This window comes from Lampetra fluviatilis, chromosome 61 (genome assembly GCF_964198595.1).
Source record: "Lampetra fluviatilis chromosome 61, kcLamFluv1.1, whole genome shotgun sequence".
Lineage (NCBI taxonomy): Eukaryota > Metazoa > Chordata > Hyperoartia > Petromyzontiformes > Petromyzontidae > Lampetra > Lampetra fluviatilis.
Window position 1 is genome coordinate 6,500,060 of NC_136335.1, and position 14,193 is coordinate 6,514,252.

The window sequence follows — 14,193 nt, forward strand, 5'->3', positions numbered from 1 at the left end:
TGACTACCATCATCATCACCATCATCCATCATCATCATCGTCGTCGTCACACACCTGAACTCTTGCAGGACAGTCTTTATAAATATTCGAGGTGTCTCCAAAACAGGAGCAGGTGAATAGTGTGAAGGTGGTCATATCAATTTGGCCAATGGTGGAAATTCTACATTTCTATGGCAAAAGCAAGTCTCTCCAAAGAGTAGCCACTGCTGACTTCTCAGAAAGTAGTACCGTTTCATGAACCAAAACTAAAAACTAAACTTTTTTTTTTACTTTTTTTACCGATCGAAACTAATTTTCTATCTACCAGGTAAGACCCACTGAAATATGTAATTATTTTTCAGAAGCAAACTTGACCATCACAATTGATAGCCCAACGAAGCGGCTTAGCTCGCGGGAAAAATATAATAGCAGCCAAATAACTCTAAACGCATAGTGACATTGATTCTAAATGTAGAGGGGAAAACACAGAGGACCCGGACATAAATCCACGCGACCACGGGGAGAACATGCAAACTCCAATGAAATAGCAGGCGTCAGGTTCGAGATCGAATCCACGACCTCCTGCATACCAGGCGAGGTAGTAAACATCTCGCCACCGTGGCACCTGGAGGGAATGCTAAACTAAGTGGACCCGAACTAAGACTTAAACTCATAACCTTATAAACACATTCCTGCGGAGGGAGCTGGTAGGAACGTTTGGTTGCTCGGTCAATGGCCAGGGTCAACGGCGGCGTGGTGTATTCCGCAAATATGGCCGACTGTGAGGGCGGGCACAAGCCGGTGTAAGTAGCTTAAACGTTGAGTTTTATAAGGGCACCACGGGGTGACCAGCCCCTCCCCACCCAGCCCCACCCCCCACCCAGCCCCACCCTCCCCACCCAGCCCTCCCCACCCAGCCCTTCCCTCCCCTCTCCACCCAGCCCCACCCCTCCCATTTTTGGATGCACGACGGATGGACAGACACAATAATCCCCTGTGGGCTGGTGGAACCAGGTGGTTCCTACCAGTATAATAACTATCATTACGAGTCATGCTGATGCAGTGGTTCCCTAAATGTTTCAGGCTGCTGCTAACGGCGGGGTCGTTTAAGAGGAAAGAGCCGGAGAGCGCTATGCCCACTGAACACACCCCAGGAGTAGCTCCGTTAATCTACCGCAGTGGCTCTTCACCTGGGGTGCACGCTGCACCCCCTGGGGGTGCAAGACGACCTTGATGGGGGTGACAAGGCATGGCCATATTGTTTTAGAAGGTGAATAATCGAAAACACAAATAAAGCATGGGCACATGAGTTACAACTTACTTTGTCTCGATTTACAGCTTCCCTGACTGCAGGGATTCATATTCTTGGTTCTTTTGGTTAAGTCGCGTAGAAGGGAAACAATTAAAATAAGAAAAATATAAAACAATAAAAGTATCACGACGTTTCGACTGCAACACAAGCAATCATCATCAGGTGTGAAAACTACAGGAAAAAAAATTATTGCTGTAGTGAACATTTTATTGTTATATATTTGTCTGATTTTATTGTTTCCCTTCTCCGTGAGTTTACCGGAAGAACCAAGAATATTCCTTTGTTTCGTCAAACCCTATGAATTTCCTCACAATTCTTTTTACGATTCAGAATCAAAGGGGGTGCAAGGCTGCAGTAAAGGTTAAGAACCACTGCTCTGGGAACTGCCCCGATGGCAGTGACATAACATCACTACTACTGGACACGATAACACCACGGCTATAAATGTGGGCCATGCCTCACATACCGTCAACATGAGCTGGCCCCATAGCTGCAACATCACTCGTGTAGTGTACAATTACTGCAATATGAATGTAAAAGAGCTTTTAGAAATGTGATAGGAGGAATGGGGAGCCTAGGACCAGACCACCCAGAATGCACCCAATACGGTGATTCTAAGCTAAGCAGCGTCGAGCCTGGACAGTGCTTGGATGGGTTATCGCCATGCATGACAGGCGTTATAGGCGTTGTGGTTAGCGGGAAGGCAGCGCAGCAAATCTGTCGCACGTCCCGCACTCCCACTAAAACCTTCACCGACCTGCATTGACCAGCGTGAAGTATGATCAAGATGTCACCTGTGGCCCGCAAGGTGTGGGGGAAGCCCCCCCCCACTTATGCAGCAATGGAATGACAAACGGGCAGTACGTGAGCACATGCAGGAGTGGGCCAGCACTCCGAGACGGCGACTAAAACACAGCGTAGTGGTCATCTCCCTCCTCCGACAATGACAACAGCGATATCATAGGGGACCTCTTTTGCCGGTGTCGAAGTATGAAAAATAAAAATATGCTTTAACCTTTCTGGCAATAAAACAGGTGGTGTTAAGATGCTCAAAAAACCAAATAGATGCCGTTTGTAAGGAATCAAGACTGCATTGACCACACACGGAAGGTAAATGGAGTCCGGAAGATCCGGTAGAGCTCACCAAATCGGCCAGAATGGGATTCAAGCCTGCAAAGTCCAGAAGCCTAGTCCTGAAAACGGCACTTGTCCAGGAAAGGTACCGATTTAAGATCGGAGAAGAGACCATCCCGCACCGTCAAAGAGAAGCCTGTGAAGAGGTGGCACAGGGCCGAGCTCAACGACAAGAAGAGTTTGAAGGAGACGCTCTTGCAAGCCAACACTTGGATGACATCACTGGAGAAGAGTGGCCTACCTGGCAAGTTTAAGGCCTGGGGCTACCAACACGGGGGACTCCTCTGCTGCCCGCTGCTTATCTATGGAGATACCTCTGTCAGCCCTTCTGGAGGCTCTAGAGAGGAAAACCAACAACTTCCTCGGGAGATGGACGGCGCTCCCAAGAAGCTTCCGCTCCATCGGCCTGTACAAGGCAACGAAAGCTCGCAAGGCCACGATGCTGCGGGGGACATCATGTACGATAACGTTCGCCAGGCAAGAGATCCGAGTAAGAACGGTTCGCAAGTGGTCCAGCCAGCAGAGCACTCAGGGAGGCGGAGGAATGGCCGCAACGCGCGGACATTGTCGGGTCGGTGAATCGAGGACGCAGGCTGGGCCGGGGATGTACGACCAGGTCAAGCTGGAACAAAGCGAATACAAAAGAGCGCCGTGGCATAGTGCAGAGGGAGGTCCGACACGCTGACGAAGAAAGCTGTAGCCGTGAAAGAAAATGGCAGCTGGACACGCCAGGAGAGCGTACGAGAGAGGGCACTGACCTAGCAAGACATCGGGAACATGGAAGGGTAGCGGATTATGTTTCTGCCCTGCTCTGTGTATGATGTGTTGCCCACACTAACAAATCTCCACACGTGGGGGCTGGAGGAAGGCCAGCCAGCCTGGAACACGTGGCTCTCCTCCTACCAAGCAGGTCTGGCAGATGCAAAGTTCAGGTGGCGACATGACCAAATCCTCACTCAGCTGGCCACGGGACTGGAGCAAGCAGGGAGATAGCCAAGCCAACTAACCCAGGGCCCCTGTTTCATCCACTCAGGTCAGGAGAGAGGCTCCTTGCTACAGCAGGTGACTGGGAGATGTTGGCAGACCGCCGGAATCAACATTGGTTCCCAGAGGCGATAGCCAGCACAAGCCTCAGACCGGACATCGTCCTTTGGTCTCGAGGAACCAAGCAGGTGGTCATCAAGCTCACAGTGCCCTAGGGGGAGAGGATCGAGGAATCCCCATGAGCGGAAGCTCAGGAAATATCAGTCCCTCATCCTTGAGAGCCAGCAGGATGGACGGAGAGCATGGAATCTACCAGTCGAGGTCGGCTGCAGGGGGCTTGGCAGGACAATCACTACGGAGGGCCCTGGGTGCTGCTCGGCATCAAAGGGGTGGCAAGGAAGGAGTCGGTGGCCGACGTCGGCAAGCGGGCAGAAGCTGCACCCCGTTGGATCTGGCTCAAGAGGAACGAGCGGTGGCAGAGCCAAACAGGCAGCAGGGAAGGGCAGGGCTGAGTCGAGTGGCGGATCGAGGGGCAAGTTCCAGGACGCTGGTTCTGCCATCGAGCCCCCCCTGAGGTGTCGTGGGCTCATTGACGAAACACCGGTGAAGGGGGAGGGGTGCCCACTTGAGAACTCAGCTCAGTCCCAGTTAGGGGAGCAGTGTCTTGAATGAGGAACGGGGAGCGATTGAAGTGCCATTTGGCCAACAGAAGCCACAGGGAAGCGAGTGCCTGTCAGGTGAGCCGGCAGCGATGATCCCCATCACATTTCGGTTGTGGTGAACATGCAAACAAACATCCTCCGATAATTTCTGCATTGTTTTTTAAACTGACTGACCACAAGTATGTGGTTAATCTATTTTGTGTTTGAACATCTGGACACCTGATTTTATTGCCTGAAAGGGTAAACTATTCTTATTTTTCAGACGTTCACAATAGCTTCGATACAAACTGAAGTTGTCAGCGAATGAACGCTTAAGATAGTGTTCGGCAGGACGCATCGATTCTTGCGCTTCGCGACAGCGTGGCGCACCGGAGTCCTGGCCGGTCTGCTTGTTGCAGGCGACCGTTTCGCATGAACCTCGCGGCCACGGGAGGCGGCCGGCTTCGCTCGCCACCATGACGGGGAGAAACAGAATCCTTTGATTGAATCGCGACCCCTTCCCCCCTTCCCCCTCGATTCGTGACAAATCAAGCGAATCGCTCCCGGTTGATGGCCATAAATCGTTACCATTACAAAATGTTCGTCATGGGCATACAAACGATATAAACCACACGTGACTTCCGTGTGGCCACCCCCCACTCTGACCCCCCCATACCCTCCACCGCCCACTGTGAAAACAGACTCCACTCCTATGCGCAGCAGCAGTGGCAGCGTCCAGGCCCTGATGCAACCTCTCTCCTCCCTCTTCTCTACTCTGTTGAACCCTCCTTGACTCTACTCCCCTTCCTGTGGTGTAGCCACCGGTGAAAAGTTGCAAGTGCTTTTTCTTTTTTAGCACAGAAATGCCGATCCAACTACACGTTGTCCGCAAACGTTTCATGCACTGTCAAAATTATAATTGTGGCAATCTGGGCCAAGTCAACACAACTGCACACACACGCGTGCACACACATACACACACACACACACAAGCGTAGACACACGTGCCTACACACACGCGCGTGCGGTAGCGTACGAGTCCAGTCCCACTAAACCTCCACGGTGCAAGCACAAATCCCATCATGCCTTGCGTGCACCTCCCATTAATGCCTTGCGTGCACGCCGTGTAACAGCCGCATTGAATGAGCAACGTTCTCAGCGTTGTCCAGACCGCCAACTCAAGGGCTGAATGTGCGACCCTCCTGAACACTCTTTAGGCCACCCACATCTACAAGTTGGAAAAATGTGGCCATCCCAACATGCTGCTCAGCAGAACGGAGACCCAATAGGAAGCATTACAAACAGAGAGGGCTGCAAACCGGCCCCGTCCTAATTAGGTTCGGGATGGCCACACATTAGGGATGGCTGGGCGGGCGTTTCATAGGCTACGGAAACCACTTTGGATCCGGGAGCTAGACACTCAGCAGCTGGAAAGGAATTCGCTGACATGTGAGCACGTGTGCCTGAGACACTTGCTGTGAAGTTAGTAACAAGACAGGAAAGGCAATGCACTCGTCCGGAAGAGAACATGGCAGGTAAGTGGTGCAGATGGGAATCAGGAAAGTGAAGGTTGCGCTGCAGGACATGCGTGCAGGATGTTAGAGGGCCGATTACCGTGACCTGCGATGGAGGGGTCTCCATGAGTCCGGTGACCTGGGGGAGGAAAACACCGAAAAGCAAGTGGTGGGATACTGTTGTCAGGTGCAGATCTATGGGTCTCTGTGCGAGTCTGTGGGTCTCGATGAGTCTGTGGTTTTCTGTGTCAGCATGTGTGGGTCTCGGTGTAAGTCTGTGTAAGTCTGTGGGTCTCGGTGTGAGTATGTGGGTCTTTGTGTGAGTCTGTAGTTCTCGATGAGTCTGTGGCTCTCTGTGTGAGTCTGTACGTCTTGGTGTGAGACTGCGGGTCGCTATGCAAAGTTTGTGGGTGTCTGTGTGAGAGTGTGGGTCACTTATAAGAGTCTTCGAATGTATTCCAGGACACTGTTAAGTGCAGAGCTTGGGAGGTCGCTCTGCGTGTACTGTGCAGAAACAGTGGGTAGAAAGCATTGGTTGCAAGGTGTGGTGGTCACATAAATGGCTTTGAATGTTGATCTTGAAAGGACCCCAGGTTTGGCGGAGTGGGTGGGTGGGTGGGTAGGCGTTGAGCTCTGGGTTGGTGTTGGCGACCGATTCCCAGAATCGATTCTCAGAATCTGCCGCAGGCGAACGCGTTGATCACGTCCAGGGCGGCCGCGTCGAAGCCACACACGTGAAGCACGCCGGCGTCGTCGGCGTCACCGGCGCCCACCGCCACGTCGCGGGTGAGGGTGCACACGACCAGCCGCGATGCCAGCCCCGTCTCCTACGGCCGTCGGGGCACCGGGGAGGGAGCGGGCAGTCGAGTCGTCCGCTAACAGCTAACGAGCGGTGCCCACCCAGGAGCTAACGTACATTTATACTATTTGTCAAATTATTTTAACCGGGTGTAAGGCCCCCACTGAGCTGCATAGCTCTTATTCAGAAGTGACGTGGCTGTCGCAAATGATAGCTCGACAAAGTGACGCATCGTCGTCATCGTGTGGGAATTTATAGCGGCAGCCAAACACTCTGAAGGCGTGTTGATAAACATGGAGGGGAAAAAAAATCAGAGGACTCGAAGAAAAATCCACGCGACCAGGAGTAGAGCATGCAAACTATGTACAGCAGGCATCAGCGTCACGATCGAAGGCACGGCCTCCTGTATACCAGGCGAGGTAGTTAACATCCCGCCATCATGGCCTGGTTATAGTCACGCGCGGCGTGTTCACCAGCAAGACGCATGCCATCCGCCGCAACTTTCCGCTGGTGGGTTACCGGAACAACGCCACACAGCGAGTCGATTTTTATTTAACGAGGTGGGAGCTCAAGAGACCAGGTCGAGGCCTCGTTTGCAACAGTGACCTGGGACATTGCGTACAGCGTGATCCCAGCTGTGTCGTCCGTGGTCTCGTTTTCACGAGTTCGGCAATTTTGGGTCCTGGCGCCAACGCACGACGGCCAGCGCCGAGAGGGTAAAAGTTGGGGCGAGAGTTAACAAGAGATATAACATGACGATACCATGAGGGGTGATGGAAATTACATTTAGCCAGTTTTTTTATTGGCATATGAACAGTTAATACTACTTGGTGGCTATCTAATAACAGACAAACCCTTCAATAATCCCAAAAATATTACTCCTAATATAAACCCGTTCGCATTAAAAGTAAATTTTTTACATGTTGAGGTCAGAGGAGCGACGCTCACAAGAACGAGCGGAGCACCGAGCGGTTAAACCACAGCGAGTTGGCACAGTGGGGGGCACAGGTGGTTTATCGGCTAGTCATCTCAGTCAACACATGGCAGTGACCTCCTGCCAGCGAGCATTCGACACTTCACGTGGCCTTAAAGTGCAAATAGCCTGGCACACGCGCCGTGGTGATGTTACCGCCACTTCGTGGCGAATGGCGGTTGTTGTTGTGGGAATATCTGGTGCGGTAAGAAAAAGGGCACGGGGCATTGCCGAGTGGCGATGGCAGAGTCACCGAATAATGTCGTCTCTTTCAGTAGGCCTGAGCGGCGCACGGGGTGGGGGGGGGGGTGAGGGGGGGTGAGGGGGGGTCGGGGGTCGAACCTTGCGGTATTCCTGCAGGGCGGCGGTCGGATGGACGGCTCCCCAGGCGGCCTTGCTGTCGGTGAGAACCAGGAAGACGTCGACCGGCGTCCCCGTGTCACGTGCCCACGCCAGGAGCTGTGCGCAGTCCGTCGCGCCACGTGGGACCTGCCCAAACGCCGAGGCGGGCACCACGGCGGCTCGGAGATGTTAACTACCTCGCCTGGTATGCGGGAGGGTCGTGGGGTCGATCCCGACCCTGACGTCACGGCGGCTTAGAGATGTTAACTACCTCGCCTGCTATGCGGTAGGGTCGTGGGGTCGATCCCGACCCTGACACCACAGTGGCTTAGAGATGTTAACAACCTCGCCTGGTATGCGGGAGGGTCGTGAGGTCGATCCCGACCCTGACGCCTGCTGCTGTATATTTTGCACGCACTGGAAGAGGCCATAACATGGCTGTGTGGCTACGTGGGCTCACGTCCACTGACGTAGCATTGACATGCGTACATATGAATTTTATCATTTATTTTTCTCATGTATCTGGTGCTCTGTGTAAAAGTTACATGTAAAAGCATTCATTTTAACACATAGGCTTTTAACACGTAGGCTTTCGTGACCAATATCATCCATAATACAGATTTCTTTTTTGGGTTAGATCGCGTAAATATTAAAAAAAGCATTCGCAAAATTAAAAAAATGTCTGTCCCCGTGGTCGTGTGGATTTTTCTCCACGTCCTCCGGTTTTTCCCCTTCCACATTTAGAATCAACATCACGTGTTTAGAGTACTTAGCTGCTCATGTAGATTTCCACGTGGTAAGCCACTTCGTTGAGCTATCATTTGTGGCCAGGTAAGTTCTGAAAAAGACCTCAATAGCTCAGTGGGCACTTACCTGGTAAATAAACAAAAATGTTTAAATAGTTTAGTTTACTCGTAATAAAAATGATGGTTTGCACTTATTAGGCGCCTTTCACCGTCGCCAGGAAAGCGGAGATCAATGCGTTTTAGGAACCATCACGGAAATCAGTCTAGTCCACGATTGCGTTTTGAAGGTCTCCTTTTTAACCCAGGTGAGGAACTTTAGCCACAGCACAGAGAGGTGGCAAGACGCGCACAGCAAACGAGCGGAGCGCCGGGCGGCTAGAACGCAGCGAGTTGCCACAGAGTGCGGCACGGGTGGCACATCTGCCGGTCATCTCGGTCCGTCAACCTATAGGCCCTGCGTCTGGCCAGTGACCTCCTTTCGGCCACGCTTCGAGCGACAGCCCCAAAAGTGCACCGAGCCAGGCGCAGGCGCTGCCGGCGACGTCGCCGCCACTGACAGTCATCGCCGGAGAGAGCGGTGGTGCAGCGGTTAGGGCGCCGTGCTACGAATCCGGCGATCCCAGTCCGATTCCCGCTCACGGCCAACACCGGTGACGATCATTTGAACCGGTCATAGGCCTCTCCTAGGTTGCCTCAGCCTCAAATGAGTACATGTTGAGGTGTGCAGCAAACATCGTCACTGGGGAGACAAAGGCGACCGGGTGTGGTGCTGGCCACCCACCCCCTCGTGCGCCGTGTCGGCCTTCATAGGTGCTCGCTAACAGCACTTGCCCCAACAGTCTGTTAAGGCTACACGGGGGGGAGATCTTTGTCTTTTTTGCAGTGGTTAGGGTCACCGTGCTCGGAGCCCGACAGCCTGAGTTCAAGTCTCGGCCGCTGTTAACACATCGTTGGCAAGCAGCGTCTCATTTGACCATGGGCCTCCCGCTGACTCGAGTTTTTTTTTTTTAAGTGCACCTAGCCTGGCACAAGCACGATGTGGGCAACGGCACCGTCACTTAGCGGCGAACAGCTGTTGCCGCCGCTGTTTTTAGTAGGAGACGTCGGGTGCCCACCTGGTCCATGATCCTCAGCACCTGGTCGAGCCGTAGGGAGGGGTCGATGGGCAGGGGGAGGAGCGTCTGTGAGAACGCCAGCACGGTGGCGCTCCGCTCCGTGCTGACGATCACCTGCAATCCCGCACGCGCGTGGACGCAAGCTGAGTGACGTAGTGCCCGCCGTACGTATGTACCATACATAGGCAACCGTGCTAATCGGAGGTGCGGGGGGAAGCACAACAAACTAAAGGCGACACAACCTACGACAAAAGTACATGCTAAACGATGAAAACTCACGCGCGCACAAAGACCTGCCGCATCGTCCGTAACAGACTATTGGGGCAAGTGCTGTTAGCGAGCAGCACCTATGAAGGCCGGCACGGCACACAAGGGGGTGGGTGGTCAGCACCGCGCCCGGCTGCCTTTGTCTCCCTAGCGGCGATGTTTACACACCTCACCAGGTATTCATTGAGGCTGAGTCGACCTAGAGAAGGCCCAGGAGCGGTTGAGATAATCGCCACTGGGTGTTGGCCGTGAGTGGGAATCGAGCCCGGGTTCGTAGAGCAGCGCACAAACCGCTACACTACCGCTCCCCCCCCCCACATACACACACACGTGGATTCTGAAACGCTATCCATGGCGCGTTTGTCCCAGTGAAGTATTTATTTGGCGGTAATTAATTGGTAGCACTCTGCCGGGGGGGGGATGCATCCGGTTATTACTCCGTCGCGAGTTCTCGACAGGGGGGCACGTAACTTCACGTTGAAGTTTCGTTCAGATCGAATCGTCTTAACGAGCGCTACCGTAGTTGTCATGATTGTAAAGCATTAAACGGCAAGGTTTAAAATATGAAAATTCTATTGGAAAAGATTTGTTTCTTTGGCAGCAAACGGTGGCGCAATGGGTCACTACGCTTAAGCGAAGTGCGCTATGAACCCGGTGACCTGGGTTTTAAACCCAACCGAGGCTGACGTCAGTGGCGAATGATGTTGGTACCCATCCCCCCCTCAACCCCTTCACCAACACGCGCTCAACAAAAGAAACTCCACACCGTGTGCGGCACGCGGTGAAAAATCCACGGGAAAAAAATTCCACGGTCAAAATCCACGGTTAAAAAAATCCGCCCACGTCACTCTTGAGGGCATGCCGGCGCTTCAGCTCGTCGCACGAGCCCCTCTCGTCCACGCGGCCCCTGCTGCGTCTCGCCCAGACTAAACGATGAACCAGGTCGGTGTGCACTCGTGGCTTTGTGCGTGCGTCGCTCGCTGCCTGTGCGGACGGCCGGGTCTTGAAAAAAAATACCAATTTTTACCGCGCGGGTGCCCAGTTCTTTTCTGAGCCGGTGGTTCTGGGCGAAGGCCAAGAGCTGTCGCGCACGCGACGCTGCACACCGCACATGCGCCCCCGTCGCGTCTCGTCGGATCCGTCTCACCAGGCTCAGAGCGGCTGCCAGGGTCTTGGCCATGAGCACCGGGGTGCCCAGGACGCCGCCGCACATCGAGATGCTCACGTCCACCGCCAGCAGGAAGCGCTTGCCCGTCGGCTGCACAACCTGGACGGCAAAGATTCAGGGTGACATCAACGATGACATCCACAATTACATCCACAATGAGATCCGCGATGACATCCACGATATCATTGTGGATGTCATTGTGGATATCATTGTGGATGACATCCACCCACCCCCCCATCCCCCTCCCCGACCTGCATGGAGGAGTAGAAGGTGGCGTCCAGGGCCTGCAGCACCGCCGGGTTGGGCCTCCACTTGAGCCGCCCCGTACCCGCTTGGCCACGCTCGTAGGTCCTCAACGCCACCAGCACGTGGAGTGGGTGAACGCGGGCCTTGTGGTGGGGGCGGGCGGGCGGGCGGTAGAGGTCACGGGCAATTGGGGATGGGTCGCGTTCGCTCGCTTCATTGTCAATGACTGGTGGTCCGGTGTCTTTGTGCGTGTGTGGTTGGGGAGCGGTAGTGTAGTGGCTAGCGCACTGCCCTACGAACCCGGTCATGACCCGAGTTCGATTCCCGCCCACGGCCAACACCGGTGACGATCATCTGATTCGGTCCTGGGCCTCTCCTAGGTCGACTCAGCCTTAAATGAGTAACCGGTGCGCTGTGTAAACATCGCCACTCGGGAGACAAAGGCGGCCGGGCGTGGTGTTGGCCACCCACCCCCTTCGTGCGCCGTGCCAGCCTTCATAGGTGCTCGCTAACAGCACTTGCCCCGATGGTCTCTTACAAGGCTATACGGGGGATCTCTGCGTTTGGCACAGAGGGGAGTACAGTCGATGCATCTGCCGGTCATCTCAGTCAGTGAACCCATGGCACCTGCTGGGTCTGTCCCGTGACCTCCGGCAGTGGATTTTCCTGCATTGCCCTCGACTGCCCAACGCGTAACGCAGCCCCGCAGCTGCCGATGACGTCGAGGCATACATGGTACCATCTCCCACCCCCGCCCCCATCCCTCTTCCTCCCTACTACGCCTCCTCCACCCAAATTCATCCGTGCTTCGTCGCTCTGCTCCGATCGGAAAGGAGCAGTGTGAACTGAGATGATTTCGATGATTACGCCGCTTTAAATGTCCACGTGATGATAGGCCGCTTCGTTGAGCCATCATTTGTGGCCAGGTAGCTTCTGAAAAAACACATTCCTGCGGAGGGAGCTGGTAGTAACGTTGGGTTGCTCGGTCAATGGCCAGGGTCAACGGCGGCGTGGTGTATTCCGCAAATATGCCCGACTGTGAGGGAGGGCACAAGCCGGCGTGAGTAGGTTAAACGTTGCGTTTTATAAGGGCACCACGGGGTGACCAAGCCCTCCCCACCCAGCCACACCCCTCCCACCCCCACCCAGCCCCTCCCCACCCCGCCCCTCCCCACCCTCCCCTCTCCACCCAGCCCCACCCCTCCCATTTTTGGATGCACGACGGACGGACAGAATAATCCCCTGTGGGCTGGTGGAACCAGGAGGTTCCTACCAGTATAAGTTTACATCTCAGCAAGCTTTACTTGGTAAGATGCAAAAAAACTTAGCTGTATTCACAGCGATTTGTTTACCTTTCCTAAACTTGGCACTCCTATCGTGCTTGTCGTGTCATTTGTTGTTGTAACGTTCTGACCCCGTGCCCCCTACTGGACATCTGTGAAAAAAGAGCTCTCATCGGATTCCTCCTCCGAGGATAAATGCAATAGAGGGACTCCTCTGCTTACGAGCAAGTTAGGTTCCAGAGGTCTGTTCGTAAGTCGATTTGTTTGTAAGTCCAACTTTACTCCTGTCGATTCCAAACATGCTGTACGGCATGTACTCTAAACACGCGGAATGGCTTCATAAGTTGTTAAATCTCCTGTAGACATAGATGCCACTGGTTCATCATGTTCTATAGATATAGATGCCACTGGTTCTTCACGTTCTGTAGATGTAGATGCCACTGGTTCATCACGTTCTAAAGATGTAGATGCCACTGGTTCTTCATGTTCTGCAGATGTAGATGCCACTGGTTCTTCACGTTCTGCAGATGTAGATGCCACTGGTTCTTCATGTTCTGCAGATGTAGATGCCACTGGTTCTTCACGTTCTGCAGATGTAGATGCCACTGGTTCTTCACGTTCTGCAGATGTAGATGCCACTGGTTCTTCACGTTCTGCAGATGTAGATGCCACTGGTTCTTCACGTTCTGCAGATGTAGATGCCACTGGTTCTTCACGTTCTGCAGATGTAGATGCCACTGGTTCTTCACGTTCTGCAGATGTAGATGCCACTGGTTCTTCACGTTCTGCAGATGTAGATGCTACTGGTTCTTCATGTTCTGCAGATGTAGATGCCACTGGTTCTTCACGTTCTGCAGATGTAGATGCCACTGGTTCTTCACGTTCTGCAGATGTAGATGTCACTGGTTCTTCACGTTCTAGAGATGTAGATGCCACCACCGCCATCTAATGCACGGCGGTTGAACTTACGACTCTCGGTCTGAACAGGCAACTGGACATACGGACCAGGTTTTTTTGTGTTTCTGAAAGCTTTTAAGTCGAATGTCCATAAGTCGAGGAGTCACTGAACCCTGATACTGATTCTGAACGCGTGTTAACGTCGTCTGTCGAAGCTATGCTAAAAAGTCCTCTCCGGCTATCGGCAAGGAATATTCCCTGCTCCCCTCCCTTGCCTCCGCCTGAACGGTTCCTGGGGGGGGAGCGCAGCGTCACACCCAGCGCGGCTCCGCACCCAGCGCGGCTCCGCACCCAGCATGGCACGGTACCTCGCGCAGCTCGTCGGTCTCCGCAAGCCTCTGGCACACGAGCGCCGCGCCGGCGCTCTCGGGAGCCAGCAGGTCCAGCGCGGCCATCTTGCCCAGGCTCCTCAACATGGCCGACACCGGCATCTCCTTCAGCAGCGCCATCCACACCTGGCATGGACCCCCCCCACCCCAGCACCGTGAGCAGAACCCAACCCACGAATTTGGCCCCGTGTGTGTACGTTCAACACGTGACGATAACCACCGTTTGTTTTGATGGAACCGCCCGATACGCCGGGGCGTCTCGGAGCACTTCACAACACAATAAGCGCCTCAACACAATTGAAACATGGGGTGCCCAATCACCTACACACAACAACAACAACCGCCATTCGCCACTAAGTGGCGGTGACGTCACCACGACGCTTGTGCCAGGCCATGTGCACCTT

General features: G+C 53.9%; 1 protein-coding gene across 4 annotated transcripts in view; it reads right to left on the reverse strand.

The window, feature by feature from the left end:
• Positions 1-4,081: 4,081 nt before the first annotated feature.
• RO60 (Ro60, Y RNA binding protein) overlaps positions 4,082-14,193 on the reverse strand; it is a 31,067-nt gene continuing 20,955 nt past the window's right edge. For 2 of the 4 annotated variants that reach the window (XM_078881449.1, XM_078881450.1), the window contains exons 6-11: positions 13,769-13,915; positions 11,226-11,363; positions 10,954-11,073; positions 9,540-9,653; positions 7,679-7,825; positions 4,082-6,391 (exon numbers count right to left, since the gene is read on the reverse strand). In XM_078881449.1, the coding sequence (XP_078737575.1) occupies positions 6,236-6,391; positions 7,679-7,825; positions 9,540-9,653; positions 10,954-11,073; positions 11,226-11,363; positions 13,769-13,915 (822 nt within the window). In that variant the 3' untranslated portion in view covers positions 4,082-6,235. Of the gene's footprint in view, positions 6,392-6,506; positions 7,046-7,678; positions 7,826-9,539; positions 9,654-10,953; positions 11,074-11,225; positions 11,364-13,768; positions 13,916-14,193 lie in introns of those variants that run through there. The other 2 variants (XR_013640466.1, XM_078881451.1) reach the window with 2 other exon arrangements.